At 48.2% G+C, this 23,040-nt stretch overlaps 2 protein-coding genes across 2 annotated transcripts; both read right to left on the reverse strand.

Moving 5' to 3' along the window:
• Nucleotides 1–1,958: 1,958 nt before the first annotated feature.
• On the reverse strand, nt 1,959–9,187 carry LOC307115444 (intercellular adhesion molecule 1-like; the record flags this gene model as incomplete). The annotated part of the gene is made up of 8 exons (XM_079798664.1): nt 9,133–9,187; nt 7,149–7,224; nt 5,673–5,939; nt 4,501–4,821; nt 3,967–4,245; nt 3,236–3,505; nt 2,366–2,608; nt 1,959–2,170 (listed from the first exon to the last, which is right to left on the reverse strand). Exons 2-8 carry the CDS (start codon nt 7,201–7,203, stop codon nt 1,959–1,961), a joined length of 1,647 nt encoding a protein of 548 aa, XP_079654790.1. The 5' UTR covers nt 7,204–7,224; nt 9,133–9,187.
• A 2,373-nt stretch (nt 9,188–11,560) lies between these two features.
• On the reverse strand, nt 11,561–16,077 carry LYZL6 (lysozyme like 6; the record flags this gene model as incomplete). The annotated part of the gene is made up of 4 exons (XM_079799090.1): nt 11,561–11,630; nt 13,415–13,493; nt 14,639–14,797; nt 15,939–16,077. 4 exons carry the CDS (start codon nt 16,075–16,077, stop codon nt 11,561–11,563), a joined length of 447 nt encoding a protein of 148 aa, XP_079655216.1.
• Between the last annotated feature and the right edge of the window lie 6,963 nt (nt 16,078–23,040).

Here is a 23,040-nt window from a genome sequence, read left to right on the forward strand (position 1 = left end):
TATATAACGGACTTTTGGCTTTAACAGACACCCCCTGTCCCGAATTAGTCCGTTTTATTGAGGTTTTACTGTCTTTAATGAATGAATGTGGCAGGAGAGGAATACTACTAGTAAGATGATTCTAAAATGTCCTGATAGCAATCAACTGCAGGGGCCCCACACTCCAAGGAATATCTGCTCAATTCCTTCCGGGTACAGCTGAATCAATCTACCCCGGATGGCTGAGAATTTTAAAGATGCTAATTGATTTTGTAAAAATTTTAGAATTTAAAAAGACCTTATAGGCCATCTACCCTAGACTCTTTGATAAAAAAACAATGTTATTCTGCCGTTCAGCTCTTCAATTTGGCAGTGAATGGCAATCTCCACTGCAAGTTATAAACGCCTGGGATGTTTTCTAAACAACTTTGGTGGTAGCCTCCACTCCCTGCGATTCTGATTGGATTGGTCTGGTGAGGGATCCAGGCAAGAGTCTGTTGTTTTGGTTGGTTTTTGTTTGTTTCGTTAATCCTCACCTGTGGATGTGTGGGGGTTTTTTTAATTATTTTTTCTAAATATATTTTTATTGATTCAGAGAGGGGGAGAGAGAGAGAGAGAGATAGAAACATCAATGATGATGGAGAATCATTGACCCGCTGCCTCCTGCACACCCCACACTGGGGATGCAGCCTGCAAGCAGGCCTATGCCCTGGCGGGGAATCCAATCGTGACCTCCTGGTTCATAGGTCGATGCTCAGCCATGTGGCGGGTTTTTTTCTATTGATTTTCAAAGAGAGTGGAAGGGAAGGAGGGGGGCTTGATGTGAGAGAAACAGGTTGACTGGTTGCCTCCCTCATGCACCCCGACTGCCCAGGTAAGTGCCTTTGACGGGGAAACGAACCCGGGACCTTTCAGTCCGCAAGCCAAGGCTCTATCCACTGAGCCAAACCAGCTAGGACACCATTGCTTTTTTCTCTCTCTCCCTCTCCCTTCCTCTCTGAAATTAATAAAGATATGTTTTTAAAATAAATAAAATGGTAACTTTTGAAAATTCTCAGAGAGGATTAGCAACGGTGGACAGAGGCCTTGGGCGGCGCAATCGGTAGGCAGCCTGGCCTGGCAAAGGTTGGAGCGGAGACCGTGGAGCCTGCCTGCAGCCAAGGCGCCGCGTCTCCTTTAAGCGCGGTGGGCGCGGGGACGCACCCGGCGTTGCTATCGGCGGGCGCCGTTGGGGGCGCGGAAACCGAGTGCGCCAGCAGCGACAGCCGCCGCTTTCTCCCCGGGCTCCTGGCAGATTTCAGGGGTTCCCTGGTCCGCCTTGGCCACGCCCTGTCCTGTCCGGTAAGTCCCTGCCGAGGGCGGCCGCCAGGGCCTTCGTCTCCGCGCAGGGACCATGGGTTCCCGCCCGGGCACTGGCTGCGAGGGGGCGGGAGGCCTCCGGGGTCCGAGTCGGTCCTCTCTGCCCGGTTTCCCATGTGCAGGGCACGCTGGGTCAGGGCACTTGCTGCGGGCCACCAGGACGAACGTTCCCGCGGAGGCCCGAGGGGAGCCAGGTGGTTTGGAACTTACTGGCCCTCCGGCTGGTTGATGGCCTGTCGGTCCCCACTTAGTTATGAGGAAACCATGAGAAATGAGGTGCATTTCTGAGACATTTCTCTCTTCAGTCTGCTATTCGGGAGCACAGGGCAGTGGTAATGGAAGGGTGAGACACAGACAGGATCATCTTCTTTAATCTGGGGGACTGGTGAGGCATACAGCAAGGATCGAGGGTCCTCTCTAGCTGAACACAGACTGAAATTCCTAGCGACTACAGTGAAGTGGGAGAGTGCAGCTTGTGAATGGATCGGATACAAGGGACATGGGCCCACAGCAGGCTTTATGGGACAGCCTAACAGAGGATGTCTCGTCCTTTCTCCTCTCCCCCCTTTCCTCCCTTAGAAAACCCAGTGACAGAGGTCACCTTCAACCAAACAGCTGTTCTATTTAACAGTCATGTCATGTGCGTTGCATGTCTCTGCTTGAACAGCAAACTGGCGTTCCTCCTCTTGGTTCTCCTCTTTGTGCCTATAGGGCAATTTCCTCCTCTCTATCTTGCAGGGCAGATAGTTAAAATACAGTGCAATGCTGAAGATGCCTATTCCAAGGGCGGCAATCAGAACGACGATGATGGAGATGATGTCTTCATTCAGTTCTGCCCAAGCACAGAAGACAGAATTGGGAAGGTTCAAGGGCAAGGAGGATCACCCTGCCCCAGCCCACCAAGCCCAGTTCTCGGTCTCATCCTCCCCAGCCCACTGAAATCTTTCGTCTTTCCATGTTTGGATAAGACTCCCACCCCCCTGGGGGACTCCCATCCTGGGCCTAGCAGCAGGGGAGCCACAGTCACCTTGAACAGTGAGAGCAATGTCTTTGCTGACAGAGCCCAGCTGGTTAGTGGCCGTGCAGCAGTAGGTTCCAGTGTGGTTCTGGGTTGCCTTCTGTGGCATTTGAAGGTCGAAGATCACTCCATTCCAGGTACATACCAACGATGGAGTTGGGTTTCCCTTTGGGACACAGGCAAGCTTCTGTTCCATGCCTTCCATCCATGTTTGGTTGCCAGGGCAACCAGATTCCTCTAACCGTGGCTTGTCTGGGGGAAAAGAGTCCCAGAAGGAACAGAGTTCAGTGTGCCCCTTCCCTCACTGGTCATGCTCACCTCTCCCTCTAATCCAAATGCTGTGTCCCCTCCACCCAAGGGGAGGACTGTCAGCTCCCTGCTTTGAGCCTCTCTCCTTTCCTTCCGTCCCTACCAGCAAGGAGTCTGAGGTGCAGCACCAGGCGTTTTCACGGACTGTGACTAAATGATCCGACTGCTTCGTTAATGGTGGCTCTGGGGCCCCTGCTTCTCAGTGAGTGAGAACGTGGGTAGTGGTGAACCAGAGATGAGCATTTTCTATTTTTCAAAGCATAGATTTTTAGGTGGAAATTTCCTTTCTCAGCATAAACTCTTAACTATTCCTTCCTGGGTTCTCAGTCATTGGCCCCCCACCTGATTACTATAACTGCGTTCTCTCTTCTGTTCCCAGTTCCCTCACATTTCTCCCCACTCACTTTGCTGGAAGTAAGGTCAGCATGGAGAGCTTTAACTTAATTCTTTTGATTTTTTAATTAGAAAAAAAAATGTGGGAACTCTAATAATGAAGCTGCTGGCCAAGATCTCTGGAAACGGGACAGTCATATTCCTTGCTTTGAAAAGCAAGGGAGGGCCGGTACTCACATAAGACATGGAGCTGGGCTGTGGTGGTTTTGATCAACCGTTGACCCTGAACCTCCAAAGAGGCCTCACAGGAGAAATTTCGGCCGTCATCTTCCTCCCTGGTGGTAAGTAAAAGCCAGGCGGGCTCCCCAGGGGCAGGGAGGTCTGGGGCTCCCTGTAGTCGAAGAGTAGGGCTGGGTGATGTTAACACATGCCCTGCACAGGTCACGTTAATATCGGTCCCTGCCAGTGGGTATAATTCTTCTATCTCCAGGACGGGTGGAGGGAAGCCTATAAGGAAAAAGACAACCACACATCTTTCTCCAAACTGGCAGCCACGTGGGCACTCTTGCTGCTGCTGGCGTCCCTCGGGCAGACAGACAAGGGGAAGACTGTGGAGACTGTTACTGCTCTGTGCTGAATGGCAGGAGCAACAAGGTGCTTTGGGAATTTGAGAGCTTTTCCTACAACAAATGTGGTGTGCCCACATTTGGCCCCATCCCTTGGCAAGGATAGCAAGATGTCTTTTCATCCTACAGATTTCCTCCTCTCCTCAAATGATTGTTCCTAGAAGGGAGTTCAAGCATTTGAGGAGAATGGCCTACGCAAACAGGATGAAGGCTGGGAAAAGCTCCTGTCTCGATGCAGGTTTCCAATCTGCCTGCACTGATCAGAAAATCCCCAAGGCTTTACTGCAGACGTTTTCAGGGGCAGAGAACCCTTACGGGGAAGGGAAGAAGCCGGTAACTTACTATAGACATGCACTAGCTCTCTGGTTTTCTGTTCCATCGGACCCAGAGATACAAGGCAGGACAGCTCCTGATCACCAGTCTCCATGGCCCGAACAGTGGCATTGGCCCATGCAGTGTCTCCCTCCCAGGAGAGGAAGGGGCTCAGCTCCTGGTCTCCGAAGAATATCTGGAACATTAACTCTTTGGCTGGGAACACTCGAGCCATCCCACAGCTCACAGTCTCTGCTGTCTCAACCTCCATAATTGGGGAGACCCAGATTTGGGGATGCTGAGAAAATTCTGCCAAGAAATGAGGAAAAGGAAAGAAAGGAGGAACCCCATGGTAAATCCTTTCACATAGGACCCCACGATGTAGGAAGGGAGGAGGGCAACAAGCTCTCTGTCCCCCAGGGTGAGTTTAAAGCCCAAGATGAGGTGAAGCTCAGTTACCCTCACACCCTCATCCTAAACCCTGTGGGAACTTAGTCCCAAAGGCCAAAGTAAGATGAGGACAATGAGCCTCAGGATTCCTTCCACCCCCGAGCTCCAACTCACCAAAAGTCTGGAGCAGCTTGCTGGCGGAGCTGGAGTGAAAGAGCCCACCACCATGTGACCTCAGGTCCAGTTCCGCGTGGCAGGAGAAATTGCACCTGTGATCCTCCCTTTGTGCTTTGGCAATGATGGTGACCTCCGCTCTCTGGGAGGCCACAGCCAAACTCATAAAGGTCTTTCTATGTAGTTCATGGTTACCCTGGAGAAGGGTAAGGGTGAGGTTCTCCAGGGGTGCTACCCTGGGCACATGGCACTTCACTGTAAAGGCTTCGTCCAAGGCCACCCACGCAGGCAGCAACTCCAGGATCACGTGCTCCGGTGGCTCTTTAAGACAAAAATGCAGGTTTGAGGAGAGAAGGCCACTCACCTCTCCAGAAAGAAATGGTATAGGACAGGCAGCCTTGATAGAAGGTGACTGCTACCATTAAACCATCTGATCAGCAGTGTCATACGGGACACGTTAGCCTTTGGCTCTTCTGCCCATGAAAGGGGGCTACAGCCATAACCAAGAACTGGGATACAGAGGGGTGCCTTACTTTGATGGATGCTGCCATTCGGAGAGCTTTTATCTCTTACCAGAGTGCTTCAGAGGTGTGAGCAGCTTCTGAGGAGCTCCTTAGCATCACACAAAAACTACACCCAAGTTAACCATGCTCTCACCCCACAGTGATCACACTTATTCTTAAAGCCACATCTTTGCCAATACGATCTGCCTACCTGAAAGACCCTTCTCACCACCTCCATCACTTCCAATCCTAACCAGTCTGCAGGAGTGAAGCTCAAGAGTCTCCTCTCCCGTGAACACTTCTCCAACCCAGCCCACAGAGGCAGTCCATCTCCAATCCCGATTTACTCGAAGGATTTGTGGAAAATAATTCAGCACTCATACTTTTTTGATCATTTATAAGTGAGCATTATTAGCATATTCCCCCTCTATTTGAATGTATTTTCCAGCACAGATGTCTGGATGCACTCTATGGTATGCTCCTAATTTAAAAGCATATACCAAAGGTAAATAGAAGTAATTGGCTCTACAATTCCTACAGTATGATGGAAATCTTTATTAAGAACCCTAACTCTCTCCCCTAAAAGAAATTTCTGTCTAATATTTCCCTAAAGAAGGCAGTCACGTTCCCCCCTTCTCCTCTTCCTGCCCAGCCCTCAGCCCCACTCACGATACACGGTGATGCCCAGGCTTCTGTCCTTTTGGATCCCTGCGCAAGAGAAGAAGCACTGCAGAATGGAATTCTTGGTGACGTCCTCCAGGAGAAACTCCTTCCACTGAGGCCCTCTGCCCACCTGGGTTTTCTTTAAGAAGGTCTCAATTCCGCTGGGTCCTGGGTCTGGACAGTTAGTGCTGCAGTTGACCACTAGGGATTCTCCAGACTTGACCAGGGCCTGATCTGGCCAAACAGAAACCTCAAATGGCCCTTCTGTGGCCCCTGAAATGATCAATCATATATGCCAAAGACTTTGGTGAAGACCACAAGACCCTCACAAACTACAGAGCCTAGTTATCTAGTTACAGAGAATAGGAAACCTACCCTGAATGAAAACGTACGGGGACTAGACAAAAAGACCCTTAATGAACAAGTTCGGACTCTGATTCCACCACCATTCCCTCCACTCATCATCTTTCTTGGGATGTGATTTCCCCATTAGAGTCACTGTAGAAACTATGGAGTTGCTAAAAAATTATGCCCAGGAAGCCATTCTCTTCCTAAATTTCCAGAATTCGTTGAAGCTCTCAGGATTGGCTGCTGAGGACCCAACTGGCTGCTGGGATTATTAGACCCCTAAAAAAGAGCTTTGTTATATCTCAAAGAAGCGTTTCTCTCAAACCATATGGCCTAAAAATGACCGTCACCAGAATCACCTGGAATGCTTATAAAACTACAAATTCTAGCTCCACCTCAGACTGAATGGTTAAAAACACGTGGAGGTGGGACCTGGAAAAGTGCAGGTGAACAAAACAAGCACTCCTGGTGACCCTTATGCACGCTGAATTATGAGAACCACTAGTTTCTAAATGTGACTCCCAGGGGCACTCATTTTCCATGGAACTTTTCACCTCTTCTCAAAGTGAGGCTGTTCCATTTTGCTCTGGTGCTAAAGCAACAGATGTTGTTGAATGCGTAAGAGATTAGTCTGTTAGGGAAATCTTAGGTTCAATGAGAAAGATCTCGCTCAGGTAAATTTTAGATGCCTGATGAAAGCCTTCCTACAGTCCCCTTTAGCTACTCCGAGCCCACCTACTTCATCTCCCCAACACCAGTCCCCTCTGGGAATTGGCACTCTTCGTTGCCATGTTACCCACTAAGGCTCAGTTCCTTTCTAATCATTCAGAGAACTCACTCCTCATAACTGAGCTATGGGCCCTATCCTATCCAAGTCCTATTGTGGCTCTTCATGACACAAAGGGTGGCAACAAAGAAGTAAAAATATTTTTAAGAGCAGAAAAGTAGGACAGCTCTGGGTTAGCACCTAGATTCTGTGTCCTAGTGATCCAAGGAATCGGAATTTCTCCCAAGAGTCCAGGGGGCATTAGTACGAGTGTTGCCCTGTTCTGGACTTCCTATCCTTTTCCTCATTGACCAGCCACCTGTGTCCTGACACATACTGGCTAAAGAAACTTTCCCAAATAGCCTCACCTGGGGAAGAGATCAAAGCCAGCAGGGCCCAGACACCAAACAGTAGCATTTCCATCCTTATGAGAAAGGCCAACAGCTGGAAAGAAGGAGAAGGGCAATGCTGGAGAAAGTGTCCAAAAAAAAAGGTACAGAAAATTATTTCTTTGGTATTTTTTTAAAGCCAGCTCCTTTCCTGAAACCTTACATGGTTTGGAGAAACTGCAGCAAGAGTATCAGTGGTGTGGGTGATATTAAAAGAACATCTTGCTTGTATTTTGGGTTGGTTTGTGCATATAGCAAAAAAACGCAGGAAAACAATAGGGAATATTAGATTAAGTGAAAGTCCTATATAAGCTTGTATCGCACTTGCCTGTTTACATGTTTGCTTCTATTTGAGTCAACAGAAGAAGGCTGTTAGCATGGAAACATGAGAAACAAGGTTTAGAGGGATAAAATTTGATGGTGTTTATCTAGCACTGTCCTGCAGAGAGTGACCATGAATCTAGAAAATGGACCCCTAGAGTCCCAGCCTCTGATGTAAGGGAGAAATGTTTCCTCAGGCCTCTTTCTTCATGATCTCTATGAAACATCCCTCAAGATAATCCGTCTTTTCCTGATCTGCTTCCATGTTCACCAATGGATTACTACTTGGGCTGAGTTCAATGTAAAGTGTCCGCTTCTCTCTTCTCCAACAAACCATACTAAGCTTTTTCTTTCAAAACCTCATTCAAGCTAATTTCTTCTGAGAAAGGTTTCTTGACTGACCCTGTCCAACTTCACAATCCCTCACTTATTCATATTATCTGTGCCTCACTTTATGCAAAGCACGAGTCCTTAAAGCTATGGATATTTAACATTCTAGATAGAAGATGTTTAGAGGGTATGGTTTTCATTGGAAATGGGGGTTAGAGGTTGTGCTTGCATATTGGTTTTACTAAAAAGTGTACGTTACAGAGCAATCAAAGTAGCAGTGTTTTAAGTATTTTTCACATCTTACATAAGATTTAGAAAATATCAATTGTTCATATTGAAGGGCACAGGAAAATGGCCTTCCCACTGTTTCAGGGGCACGCATAACGCATAACATTACTTAGCTGTGTGATTCTTTTACTGTCAGTCACATTGACTCGTACATTGTAGAATGCCAATTAACGTTTTTATTATTTTTTTATTGTTGGCACTATTAGAATCCCGATGAACTTTTTAATTCCTTGACATAAAGTGCTCTCTTCACAACACCTACTCCAAGCTAGGCATTCACTGCTGACCTAACAGACACGTTCTCCATCACATCTTGTCTAATAATTGCTAACATTTAGAAAACACATACTGTGCTCCAGACACTGGACTGAGTGCTTTACTTCAATCACCCCCACTTTTACAGGCGAGATGGAGGCTAAGAGAAGTAAAATAACTTATTCCAAATCACACAACTACTTAAGAGGTTAAGCCAGAATTCAAACCCAGGCAATGTTCTGAGGACTCCACAGTTTCTCTATATTCTATGAACAATTCGGAATAGAGGTTCATGTAAGAGCTCCCTGACTGCAGGCCTAGGAGGGCAGGGCCGTGTGTGTGGTGTGTGTGTGTGTGTGTGTGTGTGTGTGTGTGTGTGTGTGTGTGTGTGACTGATGGATCGGGTTAAACAACTATAAATCAACCAACCAACCAGCCAGCCAGTTAGGGTATTTACAAATACTTGTGGGCGGACCTGCGCCCACCATTTGGCTACATAGACCAGAAGGCCAGCTCCTGCTCCGAAGGAGTTTCCTCTCTAGGGTGGCTCTCCCGCTCTTAGCTCCGCAGACCGTAAAGGCTTTTAAAGGGAATGGTATTTAAAACATTAAAAAAAAAATACGTGGGGAAAAAAGACAAGTGCTCCTTAGGGTTTCCGGCCCACTCAAGTGTGAGGAGGCGAAGCTGGCCATGAGGCCAGATCGCTATAGATTCCACGAGGAGACACCGGCGTAAACCCGAGCAAACAAAACCAAGCCTAAATCCTCACTGAGGGCCGCTCCTCGCTGCTCCCGCCGCTCCTCGGGTCGCTCGGTCAACTCGCCGGTCTCGCACGCCTCGCCTGCAGCGCCCTCGGGTACCGCCACGCGCTGAGACGGTTTGGTCGTTCGAGGAGGCATCTCCAGGCGGTGGCGCGCGAGGACGCTCCTGATCTGCCTAGAAACTCGTGACGTAACGCAGAGGCTTAGCCAGGGTTGGCTGAAACAAGTGAGGCGAGCAGGAAGCTAAAAGGAGAGGAGGGGTGCGCGGGGAAGATCAAGGTACGTAAGTCAGGGTCCTGCTTGGCAGAGAAATACTATGTGTTAATCGCAACTAAATAAAAATTAAAACAAAAGGAAAGGGTTTGTTGCAGAAAATAATGGCTCTATCAGTAAAACAAGGGGTGGTCTTCCCCTGTGCCTGTTCATCTCGTGGTACGGCCTGAAGACGCAAGCCGTTTGGCGCGGGAGTGGGCTGCGCGCGCAGCTGCCTTCCCGCCTTGGGTCGAGGAGCATGTTTGGCGTTGGACCGCGGTTCCTCACGGGCTCAAGATCCAACCCCGGACCTCTCTCGGCCCGTTCTGTGCCGAGTGTGCTGAGAGATGGATTTGGCAAGACTCTGCCGGTATCCGAAAAGTCACTTTTGTGTGCCACCTTCACATACAAGTCACAGGCTTGAGCGAACTAGACTTTTCTCATTTCCTACCAAACGTGCCTGTGTTCTTCCCCCAACCGCGAGGGGGCAATGAGAGTGGGAGTGAGAGTAAATCCACCTGTTTCGTCTCTCCACCCGGTACCCCTTTCCTGAGTTTCCATGTCAAATGTCTTCCCAGGTCGGTTCCCAGAACATTTTCCCTAGTTTCTCATCTGTCAAAAGGAATGACATTTAGTTTACATATATATAGGACCATTTAAATTATTTTTTCAATTACAGTTTACCTTCAGTATTATTCAGTTCCTATGTGGCTTCTTCTGTAAATCGTTGGTAATAATACTTCTGTTCAGCTAGGCTTCGTTGGCTATTCAGGTTGGTTGATCTATATAAGTCGTAAATCCCTTTGGCGCTAGGAGGAGGTGAGTGTAGCTTCCACCTACAGGTGTGCAATAAATGGTCGTCCTTTACCTCAGAAAGGCGTTTCCTGACTGCTCTCTCTAAAGTATTGGGCTTTCTTTTTCTTTATGGCATGTATCACTACCTGACGTTGAGTTAAATAGCCCATGGTACCCTCGGCTAGCTTATATGGGTTAGCCCATCTCTTCCCAACTTTGCATTTAGTGATATCAGGTTGGTAGCTTGAAAATATTCATGGTGGGAAAGTATTTACATCACTAAGATCGTCAAAGGCTACAAATTAGGATTTGTTTTTGTGAGTTCTTTTTGACTGGTTGTTGAACATTTGCTAGAATACCACTGTATATATATCTATTTATCTGTTTACCACCCCTTGTCCCAAAGGTGGTGATGAGAATTTCTATCTGCCCAACCAACAAGCTTGGTTCATCATCCCACCTCTGTCATCCTCTATCAGTAGGAGAGAATGGAGGATACACTGGATAACGAAATGGATAATAAAATCTATAATTACTGGTTTGAAACAGTATCAGGACCCCAGTATTTTCTCCACAGCCAACTATTTTTGAAGTAAGAAAAGGCTCAGAAGTAGGTAATGGGTGGGGCTAAGAGTCAGGTATACTAAGGTGAAGAAAGTAGTGGTGGAGTAGAGAAATGGTGCGAGGTGCCATTGATGTGGGCTAGAATGTGTGTATCCATTCATTTGTGCATCCATTATTCCCATGTGTGTCTGCTTCTCCACCTATATTATGAACACCTCAAGAACAATGGTTAGGTTTCACCTTCCTTCTTCTAGTACCTAACATACTCCTACTATACATTAGGTACTCTCAGATATGTGGAATTAATAATGAATAATTAACACATTCTTTGCACAAAGAATGTTTTTTTAAAATATATTTTATTGATTTTTCACAGAGAGGAAGGGAGAGGGATAGAGAGCTAGAAACATCGATGAGAGAGAGACATCGACCAGCTGCCTCTTGCACACCCCCCACCGGGGGATGTGCCCGCATATAATGTACATGCCCTTGACCGGAATCGAACCTGGGACCTTCCAGTCCGCAGACCGACGCTCTATCCACTGAGCCAAACCAGCTTCGGCACAAAGAATGTTTTAATTCCCAAAATACAGAAGCATCTTCATTGTGGTCCTCTTGGTTTACAAATGACAATCAGGAACCAGGGGCCTGGGCCTGGATGGGAACAAGGAGTAAGCCCTAGAAAACCATTTATTCTTGGGGCTCTGGTCAGTTTTATTTGTAAATGGGAAGGGAAGAAAATAACATGAAGTGGAGGCAAGAGGAAGAATCCCCATGGGAGGAGAGGAGTTTTAGGATGACTCCACAGTAGGCCTGCACCCTGCCTCATCCCATGTGACATCCTGTTATCCAGTAGGAGAGTGGCCGGCCGGCACAGTGTATCGACCATTCTGCCCTGTGGAGAGAAAAAGACTGGTTCTTGCTTCCCACACTCATGACCCAGCTCTTAGTGAGTCTTCCATGCAGAGCAACTTCATTCCTAGCTCTCTCATCTATCTTTCTGCAGCCCTTCTAATTCTTCCTTTAAGTTTCCCTTGTCCACGGTATTTGTACTTCCCCTTCCCCCACAGTCAGTATGCTTTGACATTTTAAAATCCTTATCTCCTTCTGAAGGGGGAGAACACTGTTTTACAGGCTGAGAGTTACTAATATATAAATATCCCAGGTTCAACCATCGGCTCTCCCTCCAGAAAGGCTCAGCCCTAACAGTCATTATGCCCCTTGTTTTGCAAGGCGTTTTTAGAATATACAAGGCACTTAACTCCTTCCAACCTCACAGATGCCTGCAGAGGCAGCCATTTACATTATTTATATATCCAGTTTAAAGCTCAAAAAAGTTAAGTAACCATCCCAACATCCAGTGTTGGTAAGCTGAAAACTTTGGGGGTGATGATGAGCAACACATTTTTATAGAAAACTAGAGGCCCAGTGCATGAAATTCGTGCATGGGGGGAGGGGCGGTCCCCTCAGCCCAGCCTGCACCCTCCCCAATCCAGGACCCCTCAGGGGATATCCGACTGCCGGTTTAGGCCCGATCCGCATGACTGGGCCTAAACCGGCAGTTGGACATCCCCCCTCACAATCCAGGACCACTGGATCCTAACTGCTCACCTGCCTGCCTGCCTGCCTGATCGCCCCTAACTGCTCCCCCTGCTGGCCTAGTCACCCCCAATTGCCCCCCTGCCGACATAGTCACCCCCAACTACCCCTCCCACCGGCCTGGTCACCCCTAACTCCCCCCCCCCCCCGCCTCGTCAGCCTGGTCACCCCTTACTGCACCCCTGCCAGTGTGGTTGCCCCCAACTGCCCCCCTCCCACCAGCCTGGTCACCCCTCACTGCCCCCCTCTACCGGCCTGGTTGCCCCTCACTGCTCCCCGCTGCCAGTCTGGTTGCCCTTAAATGCCCCCCCTGTGGGCCTGGTAGCCCCACGCAGCCTGCTGCTCAGTCGTTTGGTCACCCCTCACTAACCCCCCTGCCGGCCTGGTTGCCCCACACAGCCTGTTTGGTCGTCCGTTCAGTTGTTTTGGATGCAATGGTTGCTTAGCCTTTTATATATATAGATGTTGCTGCCAGTTATGGAGAGAGAAACCCTGTGGCAGCCATGATGGCATTATTTTAATTGTTTCCATCTCTACAGCTGATTGAACCAAGTGGGCACATGGGGTTGAAGCTGAGCCAATTGGATTCTCTATCCCAGGCACTTAGACTGGGACTGAACTTAGCCAGTCTCAGTGGTTGCTTAGGATGTTAGACCATAAACTTAGGCAGCGTAGTCTGTCTTGTAGACCGAGAGCAGGGAAAGCTGGTCTGCAGAGGGAGTAGTGAAGCAAATAAACCAAGAGAAGCAGAAATCTGCCAATTTCCAGCCCAACTTCCACTGTGTTCCTGAGGCCCAGCTGCACCCCTTCTGTGGGCTCAGCAAGTCACCGAGTCTTTTCAGATCAACTCTCTCTCTCAGCTAGTCAAGTTGTTTTGTTACTGCAGCCAAAAGACTTTTCTTTAATATCAGAGAAAAAATTAGATCCCAGGCCTTCAAGTCAGAGTTCCAAGCCCAGTCACTATCCCACACTTGTCTAGACTGCAGAAAAGGTCTGGTCCGTGCCTACTGTCCCTTTCTCTGTCACCACACCCTTCTTGGGGCTCTGCCTGCTAACTTAGTCCTACAGTGTCCTCCTCACCAGTTCTTCATCCCCCCTGCTCGGGACACAATCTTTTTTGCACACTTGATGGTTGCGAGAAGATTGGGACTCAGCAGTTCTGAAAAGGAGAAAGAGAATACCTGTGAGAGCAGAGGACAGTCCCAAAGGCTGAGGCAGACGCTTGCTCTCCCCGCCTAGGCATGTGTTTCCTGGGGGCTGAGTACTTCCAGAGTAAGCAAGGCCTCCCTCCTAGAGGCCCATTTAGACATCCCTACAATGCCTGCTGGAGGTCTGGGTGGCCAGAGGTGGGGACAGGAAGACTGAGATTTGGGTCTGTTTATGATGAGAGTTTTTAGCCAGAGTAGATGGTGGTTCACCCAAACTTTAGGAGTTTTTAGGGAAAGAAAATGCCAAAACAGGCAGCACAGAGAGCACAGTGAAGTCCTGCCTAATGATAGGACTCTTTAGGTAAATATCCAGGGACGTTAATCAGAATACAGAAGATGAGGTGAGGGGCAGAGTCATGCACCCATGGAGTCTACTGGATCAGCTCTGAAATGGGGAGTTTGCCCTTGGCTTTTGGTCAGATCCTTAGCCAAAGACACTTATTGGTTTAGAAGGACACTTATGCCATGACCCGTTTGGCTCAGTGAATAGAGCATCGGCCTGCAGAGTGAAGGGTCCCGGGTTCGATTCCAGTCAAGGGCATGTACCTTGGTTGCAGGCACATCCCCAGTAGAGGGTATGCAGGAGGCAGCTGATCAATGTTTCTCTCTCATCGATGTTTCTAACTCTCTATTCCTCTCCCTTCCTCTCTGTAAAAAATCAATAAAAAAAAAATAGAAGGACACTTATTGGTTAGCCTCCAGGATCACCAGTCTGGCCACCACTAATTCGATAAGCCTCAGTTTGCTCTTCTGTAAAGTGGGAATACTAGTTTTCACAGCATGGAAAGTTGGATGACATCAGCTATGCATGTAAAGTGCTTAGTACATAACCTGCTCTCAATAAATGTTGGCTGCTGCAGGCTGTGCAGCCCCTTTCTGGACCCTGCTCGAGGACACAGAAGAATCTCCTAACTGATGAGCATTAGGGCCACTAGTCAAACCCGCTCAGTAAAGGAAGCCCCTGATTCCTTGAGTCATCCCTCTGGGGGCATTTTCAGACTGCGAGTGGAAAGAGAAGTGTTGTGAGTAGAACTTGGTCATCTCTTCCCCCTCCCCGCACCGCCGCCCTCCTGCCCCCCCGGGGCCCTGGCCAGACCTTGACATGTCATGTGGCAAGTGTTTTCCGAGTGACTCTGGTAATCATTACACCAGTAGTGGCTGTTGATCTGGAAGATGCCATAGTCAGAGCTGCCATCTGCATATTCATTTACCTTTGATATATTGAAATGGCTTTCCACAAAAGCTAGGCACAGCCCTTAGGAAAAAAGAGAAGAGGGTGCTCGAGGAGGCCACGCTGAGAGAGAAGGGAGATGAAGGAGAAAGGGAAATGAGGACTCAAAAGAAAGGAACAAGGCCCAAGAGGCTAGATGGGGCTAGTGGGCTAGAAACACCTCCTAGCTTCTCCTCCCATCCTTTGGTCCATCAACCCACCCATCAGTTTAATGATTCATCTTTCCATCCATGCTTCTGGCTTAATAATCACCTACTGTGTGCCAGGAACTGTGCAAAGCCCAGGGAGGGACATTTAGTTGGGCCAAATACAGATGCTGCCTTCAAATGGCCTATAGTACAAGAATGAAGATATGGACCTACAAATACCACAAAATAAATTAAAAGATGAAAGTGTTGTAGGACAGGTGTGCACAAATTCTGGGCAAAGTGGAGATATCCCTAGCATGCAATAGTATGAAGGCTTTGCATTGACTGTTCCCTCTGCCTGGAATGCTCTTCCCATAGATATTTGGGTGACAATGCCCTTTACTTTATTCAGCACCATTCAATGTCACCTCCTCAGAAAGGCCTTCCTTGACTTCCCTTTCCAGTATAGTGTTACCTATCACCTGCCCCCCTGCTTTATTCTTCTGCATAGCACTTGTCAACACCAGGAAGTACTTTATATATTTTTGTGTTTGTTAATTGCTTGTCTCTTCCCCAGAATGTGAACACTATGAGAGAAGTGGCTTTGTTTACAGTATATCCCTAGCACCTAAAATAGTTCTTGGTACATAATAAATACTCGATGAATAATTGCTGAATGAGCCGAAACCGATTTGGCTCAGTGGATAGAGCGTCGGCCTGCGGACTGAAAGGTCCCAGGTTCGATTCCGGTCAAGGGCATGTATCTTGGTTGCGGGCACATCTGTGCAGGAGGCAGCTGATCGGTGTTTCTCTCACATCGATGTTTCTGACTCTATCTCTCTCCCTTCCTCTCTGTAAAAAATCAATAAAATATAAAAAAAAATTGCTGAATGAATATGGAATGTTGGGAAAGGTGTCTTGGAGAGGGCTGCTTTTTGAACTTGGCTTTCAAAGACAAGAGCAAGAAAGAAAGATGGCCAAGTAGGAGATGACCAAGACAGGGGAAATGGGGGTGGGGGTGAAGAAATGGCACTCACAGTCACTCACGGAGTAGCCCTCAAACCCATCCAAATCTTCCTGGTGCAGCACCTTGGCCAAGTCACAGCGGTTGATGAGGCTGGCCTGGTTTATGGCGGCAAGGCAGCTGAACAAGGAGATGAATAATGCCCTTGTCATCCTCGGAGGGGAGAAGGTCAGCTGAGGGCCTGCAGTTCTTAGGGTCTCACAGACTTCCTGCTGGTTTTCTCTGAGAGTCTGAGAAATCTGGAAAGAGAAGCCAAACATCCTCGCTCACTCACTGCTCCCCTCCTGGCTGTTTCCAGTCTCTTCTTAATTATTATGTACTATTCTGACGAGGGATGCATAACCTATATCTAATCCCAAGGAAACACCAGACAAGCCAAACAGAGGGAACGTCTCGAAAATAACTGGCTTATATTCTTCAAAACAGTCAATGCCATGAAAACAAAGAACAGGGCTATTTTTACACTAGTGGTGTTTGTGTGTGTGCGTGTGTGTATGTGTGTATCTTTCCCCTTACACTAGGTGTATGTTCCTGAGAGCTAAGGCCTTGGTTTCTCTCTCCACCAGCTCCATGAGTCAGACCTGAAGCAGTTTCTGCTTGAACAAGGTGGCTACCCTGATGGCCTGTCTCCTCACAGACCTTTTGTTCTGTCTTCTAAGACTCACTCCATGCCATCCCGAGCTTGCAACCATTCTTTTGTTTCTGTCTCCCACCCTAGAGTTGCCAGACTTAGCAAATAAAATCACAGGATGTCCAGTTACACTAGAATTTCAGACAAACTACAAATAGGTTTTTAGTATAAGTATGTCTCATGCAACCCTACCCTGTCCTGACTGAGCAGGTTCCTTCAGAGTCACGTGTCACTGAGCCTTGGAAAGCAGTGAAGTCCACTCTTGAGGTCCCCTTGGGGAAGACAGTGGTTCTGGCAGGTGCATTCTTACCTCCCCTTCTGAAGCTGACCTCTCTCCTACCCCTCTCTCACTCCAGTCCCAGCTGGCCCAGGAATCTCTGTGAGAATCTGTAGAACAAAGCTGTTTGGGTAGGAGCCTCCTCTGCCTCATGAACTATACTCTAGCCCCACCCAGCTCACAGCTCTGCCTGTTCTAAAGAAGGTGGGAATGCTGGGCAACCCCCATCCCCCACCCCCTGCCTCCTGGAACCCCAGTTCTGTGACATCATCACTCTCTTGGAAATACTCTGGTCTGAACCATGCAAATTGACTGTGTCTTTGAAAGCTTAATTCAATTTTAAGTAGCTTTAAATTTTAAATGTAAATTATACATTTAATTAAAATTTTAACTTAAAACTTAAGTAACTTTGTATGCAAAAATATTAAAATGTATAATTCTAGCATTCAATGTCCATCTAGTTACCACTGTAAATAATTAGTATCACGTTATGTCTAAAGTGCAGACATACAGACAAATTTAAGAGTGATGCGTAATGTGATTTATGTAATATTGCAAAAATGTCCTCAGCTTCCACTTACGACTGAGGCAAATACTGTACTAATTCACAGGTACCTCCAGAACCACTAACAGGAACACAAGAACAAGAAGAAATTGTACAGTCAGCATTACTAGAAAACGCTATTTCATTGCACTCACTTCTGTTGCTATCTGAGAGGGAAGCTCTGACAAGTTCATTAATTTGTCTTTTCTCTTACTTAAGTACTTTTCTACTCAAAGCCTCTTTGCACTTTCAAAGAGTACCTAGCATGGGCCCCCTTAAGCTTTCCTTAAACCTGCAGAGGCAGTTGCATTTTTGCCGCCATAGACTTGGGTAAGATGTGAAGATGCACCTCCCAGTCAAGAAAGTGGGTGTTTCGTGGGTCATGCTGTGCCGGGCTGTGGGCCAGATCCTGAGTGACAGAGGTGTCTGTGGCCCTTGATATATTTAATTATTTTGTCTGAGGGGGACTGGGAAGTACAGGGCCCAGGTAGGAGCTCCTCTTGCCAGTTCTAAAGGTGATAGTAGAAAAGACAGTAGAAATCAATTGCTATGGAAAATGTGAGGAAATGTCTGTTCTAAGTTTTCAATAAGATACAAGAAAAGCCCTAGTTGGTTTGGCTCAGTGGATAGGGCGTCAACCTGCGGACTGAGGGGTCCCAGGTTCGATTCCGGTCAAGGGCACATGCCAGGTGGTGGGCTTGATCCCCGGTGTGGGGCGTGCAGGAGGCAGCCAATCCATGATTCTCTCTCATCACTGATGTTTCTATCTCTCTCCCTCTTCCTTCCGCTCTGAAATCAATAAACAATATATATATTTTTAAAAAGATACAAGAAAAACCTCAAATGATACAGCCTGCTGAAATGCAGAACACAAAGAACCAAAATCAGTGACAGAGATGAAATCTGCACTGAAGGCAGAGGAGCGGATTCCACACTGCAGAAAACTCAACCAAGGGTGAAGTCACACATTTGAGAAGTTAACCAAATGCAGAGCAGAAAGACACGGGGGAACAATGAGACAAAGAGGATGGATACGGAGGACGAAGATTAGAGACTTATGCTGGGCCAAAGACACCAGCGCTGAAAAAGGTGCGGGTGCAGATCTGATGGGTAGCCTATGTCCCAGGAAAGGACAGTCACCACTTAGACATACTCAAACCATATAAGACTGTGACTGTCTTTATCATCAGGTTCAAACTTCACCCCACAGAATAGATCCCTTTTCAAATACTTTACAAATCATTTATAAAATAGACTACAAATAATACTCAGCTTCCCCTTCCAAAGGAGGAATTATATAGGCTCCATACTCTGGCTACAACTAAAACAAAACAAAACAAAAACAATCACACACACACACACACACACACACACACACACACACACACACACACACTTCTTCCCTCCTGAGTATTGGGTCAAAATCTGGAATAACATGTTTCTAAAACCATGAAAATGACATTAACATATCAAATTTATGAAATCAGAGTGTTGATAACAGTTTATGGAAGAGGGAGTTATGGATCTGTCAAGCTTGAGAACTCCAGCATCAGGTAGATTCAGAAGTGGAGAAAAGCTTCTCACACATCCCCATTTTCAGGCCAACTCACTGTGCAATTTATCCAGTGGCCACTAGAGGCCAGCAGCGTCCCATGCCCAGGAAGTATATGGGGGTGGTGTGGGGGAGGGGGACAATATCTCCATTTTATACAGTAGTAGAGCTGGGATTTGGGATGAGGTCTCTTTAGTTTCTGATTCCACCTTGTTGGTCCCTCAACACCAAGAGACTTACCTGTGCTACCATATATTTACATTTTTTATTGATGGATTGATTTTTTTAGAGTGAGAGGAAGGAGAGAGAGCTATTTGTTGTTCCACTTATTTTTGCATTCATTGGTTGATTCTTGTATGTGCCCTGACCAGAGATCAAACCCACAACCTTGGCATTTAAAAATTCTTTCCAAGGGAGTCAAAGGTCAATCACTGTTTTATAACAATGTTTATCAAATTTAGATGCCACATTCAAACGTTAGAACCAACTGTGGAACCTCCCCTTTTGAGGTAGAAGATGGAATGGAGACAGCTCAGGAAGTGTAGTACAGTAGAGAAACTTGGGAGCCAGATAGGCCGCCACTTACTGGCCCTGTGACTTTGACTGAGTTCCTCCACCTCTCTGAGCCTCACCCTGCAGAGATGAGGCAGAGAGATAGAGGGTGTAAGCCTAGGCACAGGTAGGGTTGATATATGGCAGCTACTGCTATCATTTTTATTAAAGACTAGAGGCTCAGTGCACAAATTCGTGCACTGGTGGGGTCCGGCCAGCCCGGCCCCAATTGGGGCAGATCGGAGCCAGGCTGGCTGTGGGGAGGGGCTGTGGGTGATTGGCTGCAGAGCCAGCTGTGGGGAGGGGCTGTGGGCTGGCCAGCTCCACCCCCGATTGGTGTTGGGGGGTGATCAGGGGTGGAGCTGGCTGTGGAGAGGGGCTGCAGGCCAATCGGGGTGGTGGGGGCTGATCAGGGAAGGAGCTGGCCATGGGGAGGAGCTGTGGGCGGTGGGCTGGCTGGCCCTGACCCTGAATGGGGTTGGGGGGCGCCGATCAAGGGCCAGCAGCCTGGGGGAGGAGCCATGGGTGGTTGGCTGGCTGGCCCTGCCCCTGATCGGGGTGTGGGGGGGCCAATCTGGGGGTGGGGCCAGGTGGGAAGAGGGGCTGCAGGAGGTTGGCCAGCCAGCCCCACCCACTATTGGGGTGAGGGGTGCAATCAGGGATGGGCCAGCCAAGGGCAAGGGCTGCGGGCCTATCGTGGTGGGGTAGGCTGATCAGGGGCGGGCTGGCTGAGGGGAAGGGAGGGGACATTTTGCCGCCAGCCCTGCTCTTCATCAGGGTGGGTGAGTCCGATCAGGGGCAGGCCGGCAGAGGGGAGAGGCCGAGAGGTTGGCTGGCCGGCCCCACCCCCTGATCGGGCCAGTTCACTGGCCACAGTGGGCATCATAGTGACTGGTCATTATGGTAGTTATGGCTGTTATGGTCGCTGGCTTTTTATATATATATAGACTAGAGGCCCGGTGCATGAAATTCATGCATGGAGGGGGGGGGGTGTCCCTCAGCCCAGCCTGCACCCTCTCCAATCTGGTACATCCCTCTCACAATCCAGGACTGCTGGCTCCCAACTGCTCGCCTGCCTGCCTTCCTGATTGCCCCTAACTGCTTCTGCCTGCCAGCCTGATCACCCCCTAACCACTCCCATGCCAGCCTGATTGATGTGCTCCCCTGCCAGCCTGTTTGCCCCCAACTTCCCTCCTCTGCCGGCCTGTCACCCCTAACTGCCCTTCCCTGCAAGGTTGATCGCCTCCAACTGCCCTCCCTTGCAGGCCTGGTCCCTCTCAACTGCCCTCCCTTGCAGGCCTGGTGCCTCCCAACTGCCCTCCCCTGCTGGCCATCTTGTGGTGGCCATCTTGTGTCCACATGGGGGCAGGATCTTTGACCACATGGGGGCAGCCATATTGTGTGTTGGAGTGATGGTCAATCTGCATATTACTCTTTTATTAGATAGAACTAGTGACCCTCGCCGAAACCGGTTTGGCTCAGTGGATAGAGCGTCGGCCTGGGGAATCAAGGGTCCCAGGTTTGATTCCGGTCAATGGCATGTACCTTGGTTGCGGGCACATCCCCGGTGGGGGGTGTGCAGGAGGCAGCTGATCGATGTTTCTCTCTCATCGATGTTTCTAACTCTCTATCCCTCTCTCTTCCTCTCTGTAAAAAATCAATAAAAAAAAAAAAAAGAACTAGTGACCCAGTGCACAGATTCGTGCACATTGAAAGGAAATTAATTAGAAGGTGGCCGGTCGGGAGGGACTGGGTGAGATGGGCCAGGCACACCCTAGAGCCAACCTCCTGCAATCCCTCCCTAGTGTCTGTGGAGTGAGCCAGGTCCCTCCAGCAGGTGGGGTCCTTCTACCTGGCCTGCAGGTATCGGGCCAAAACCAGCTCTCCAACATCCCCTGAAGAGTCCCGGAGTGCAAGAGGACACTCTGCAAAGTTGCTGTCATACAGGGTGTGGAACACAAATGAAAGTGTGCAGTAAACCAGATTCAGGGCCAACAGTGCCCCAGCAGCAACATAACCCACAGCCGAAGGTGGAATCGCGCAGCCCCATGAGGAATCGGGCTCCCTCCTCTCTGGTTTCCAGGTGCGTCACCCAAACCGCCACTGCCAAGTCACTGCAGCTCGGCAGCCCCTGGTGGTCAGTGCGCGTCATAGCGACCAGTCGGATGGTCGGACACTTAGCATATTAGCCTTTTATATATAGAGATGAGTAACTTAGAAAGACTGCAAGCCCTTCTTTATGTAAGAAGGACTCAATCTGGGAACAGTGGATACAAGCTGTGTTAATAAGAGGGTCAGCAGGTTGTGTCGATGAGAAGCCAGGGTCTTTCTAGGGGGTGTGGGAAAATTCCAGAGACAGCAGAGGTTCCAAGTAGATAAGTGGTGGCTGCCAGCTAGACAGCCGCAACAGTATCAAGGACCAGCAGCTGTGGATGAACTTGGACAGGTCCGACTTTGGCAAAGCCAATCCTTCTCCTTCCATAAGCAAAGCAAGAAGCTTCCTGACTGCTTATCGAGAAAGAAGATGCAGTCTTCACTGAGCACCTATTTTGTGCCAGACACTGAGCATTCATTCGTGCCTGTGATCCTATGAGGTGGGCACACTCACCCCATTTAACCTTTTGCACTCGGATGTCGAGATTAAAATTACTCTTTGAATGTATCAATAATTTGAAATATAAAAAAATCCAAATAAATAAGTTTGTATGAAAAGAAACTCCAGTTTTTTATTCTACTGCCGCGCTTTGTAAAATCTGGGGTATTTAAAAAATTAAATCCCGAGTAGAATAAAGGAATTGAGAAAAAAGCAAGCGAGTGCAAAGGGTTAACACTTGTGGAGCCTGAGATTTAAAGGCACCAGGACCTGCCTAAGTCACAGAGCCCTGGTATCTCCATGAGGTTCAGACCTGCCTCCCTGTTGGACAACAGTGACAGCACCTGTGAGGGTGTGCTGTGTACAGTCATGGCCTGGCGACCTCTTGTTTTATTAGGTGCTAATTTCTGTACATTTTACCAAAATGAAAGTATATGGCTTTATAAGCAACTGTTTAATGGGTATGGAATTTTCTTTTAGGGTGATGAAAATGGTTTGAAACTAGATAGAGGTGGTGGTTGCACAACACTGAATGTACTAAATGCCATTGAATCGTTTACTTTAAAAGGGTTAATTTTAGGTATTGTATATCTCACTTCAATAAAAATAAAATAAAGAGATAGTTCCGACCCTAGCCTGCTTTGCTCAGTGGATAGAGCGATGGTCTTCAGACTGAAAGGTCCCAGGTTCAATTCCAGTCAAGGGCACATGCCTGATCACCAGTAGGGGGCATGCAGGAGGCAGCCAATCAATGATTCTCTCTCATCATTGATGTTTCTATCTCTCTCTCCCTCTCCCTTCCTCTCTGAAATCAATAAAAAAAATATTTAAACAAGTAATTATATATTGGGATAATCACTTGGAGGAAGTAATAAAGGGAGAGGAGAAAAGGAAGGGCTGGAGGCAGAAAGGTTTTGTGGTGGGAAGGGGCTTAGCAGTTTGGGAAATTGTCACAAGAACCTCTAG

Source organism: Cnephaeus nilssonii, assembly GCF_951640355.1.
Source record: "Cnephaeus nilssonii genome assembly, chromosome: 19".
NCBI lineage: Eukaryota > Metazoa > Chordata > Mammalia > Chiroptera > Vespertilionidae > Cnephaeus > Cnephaeus nilssonii.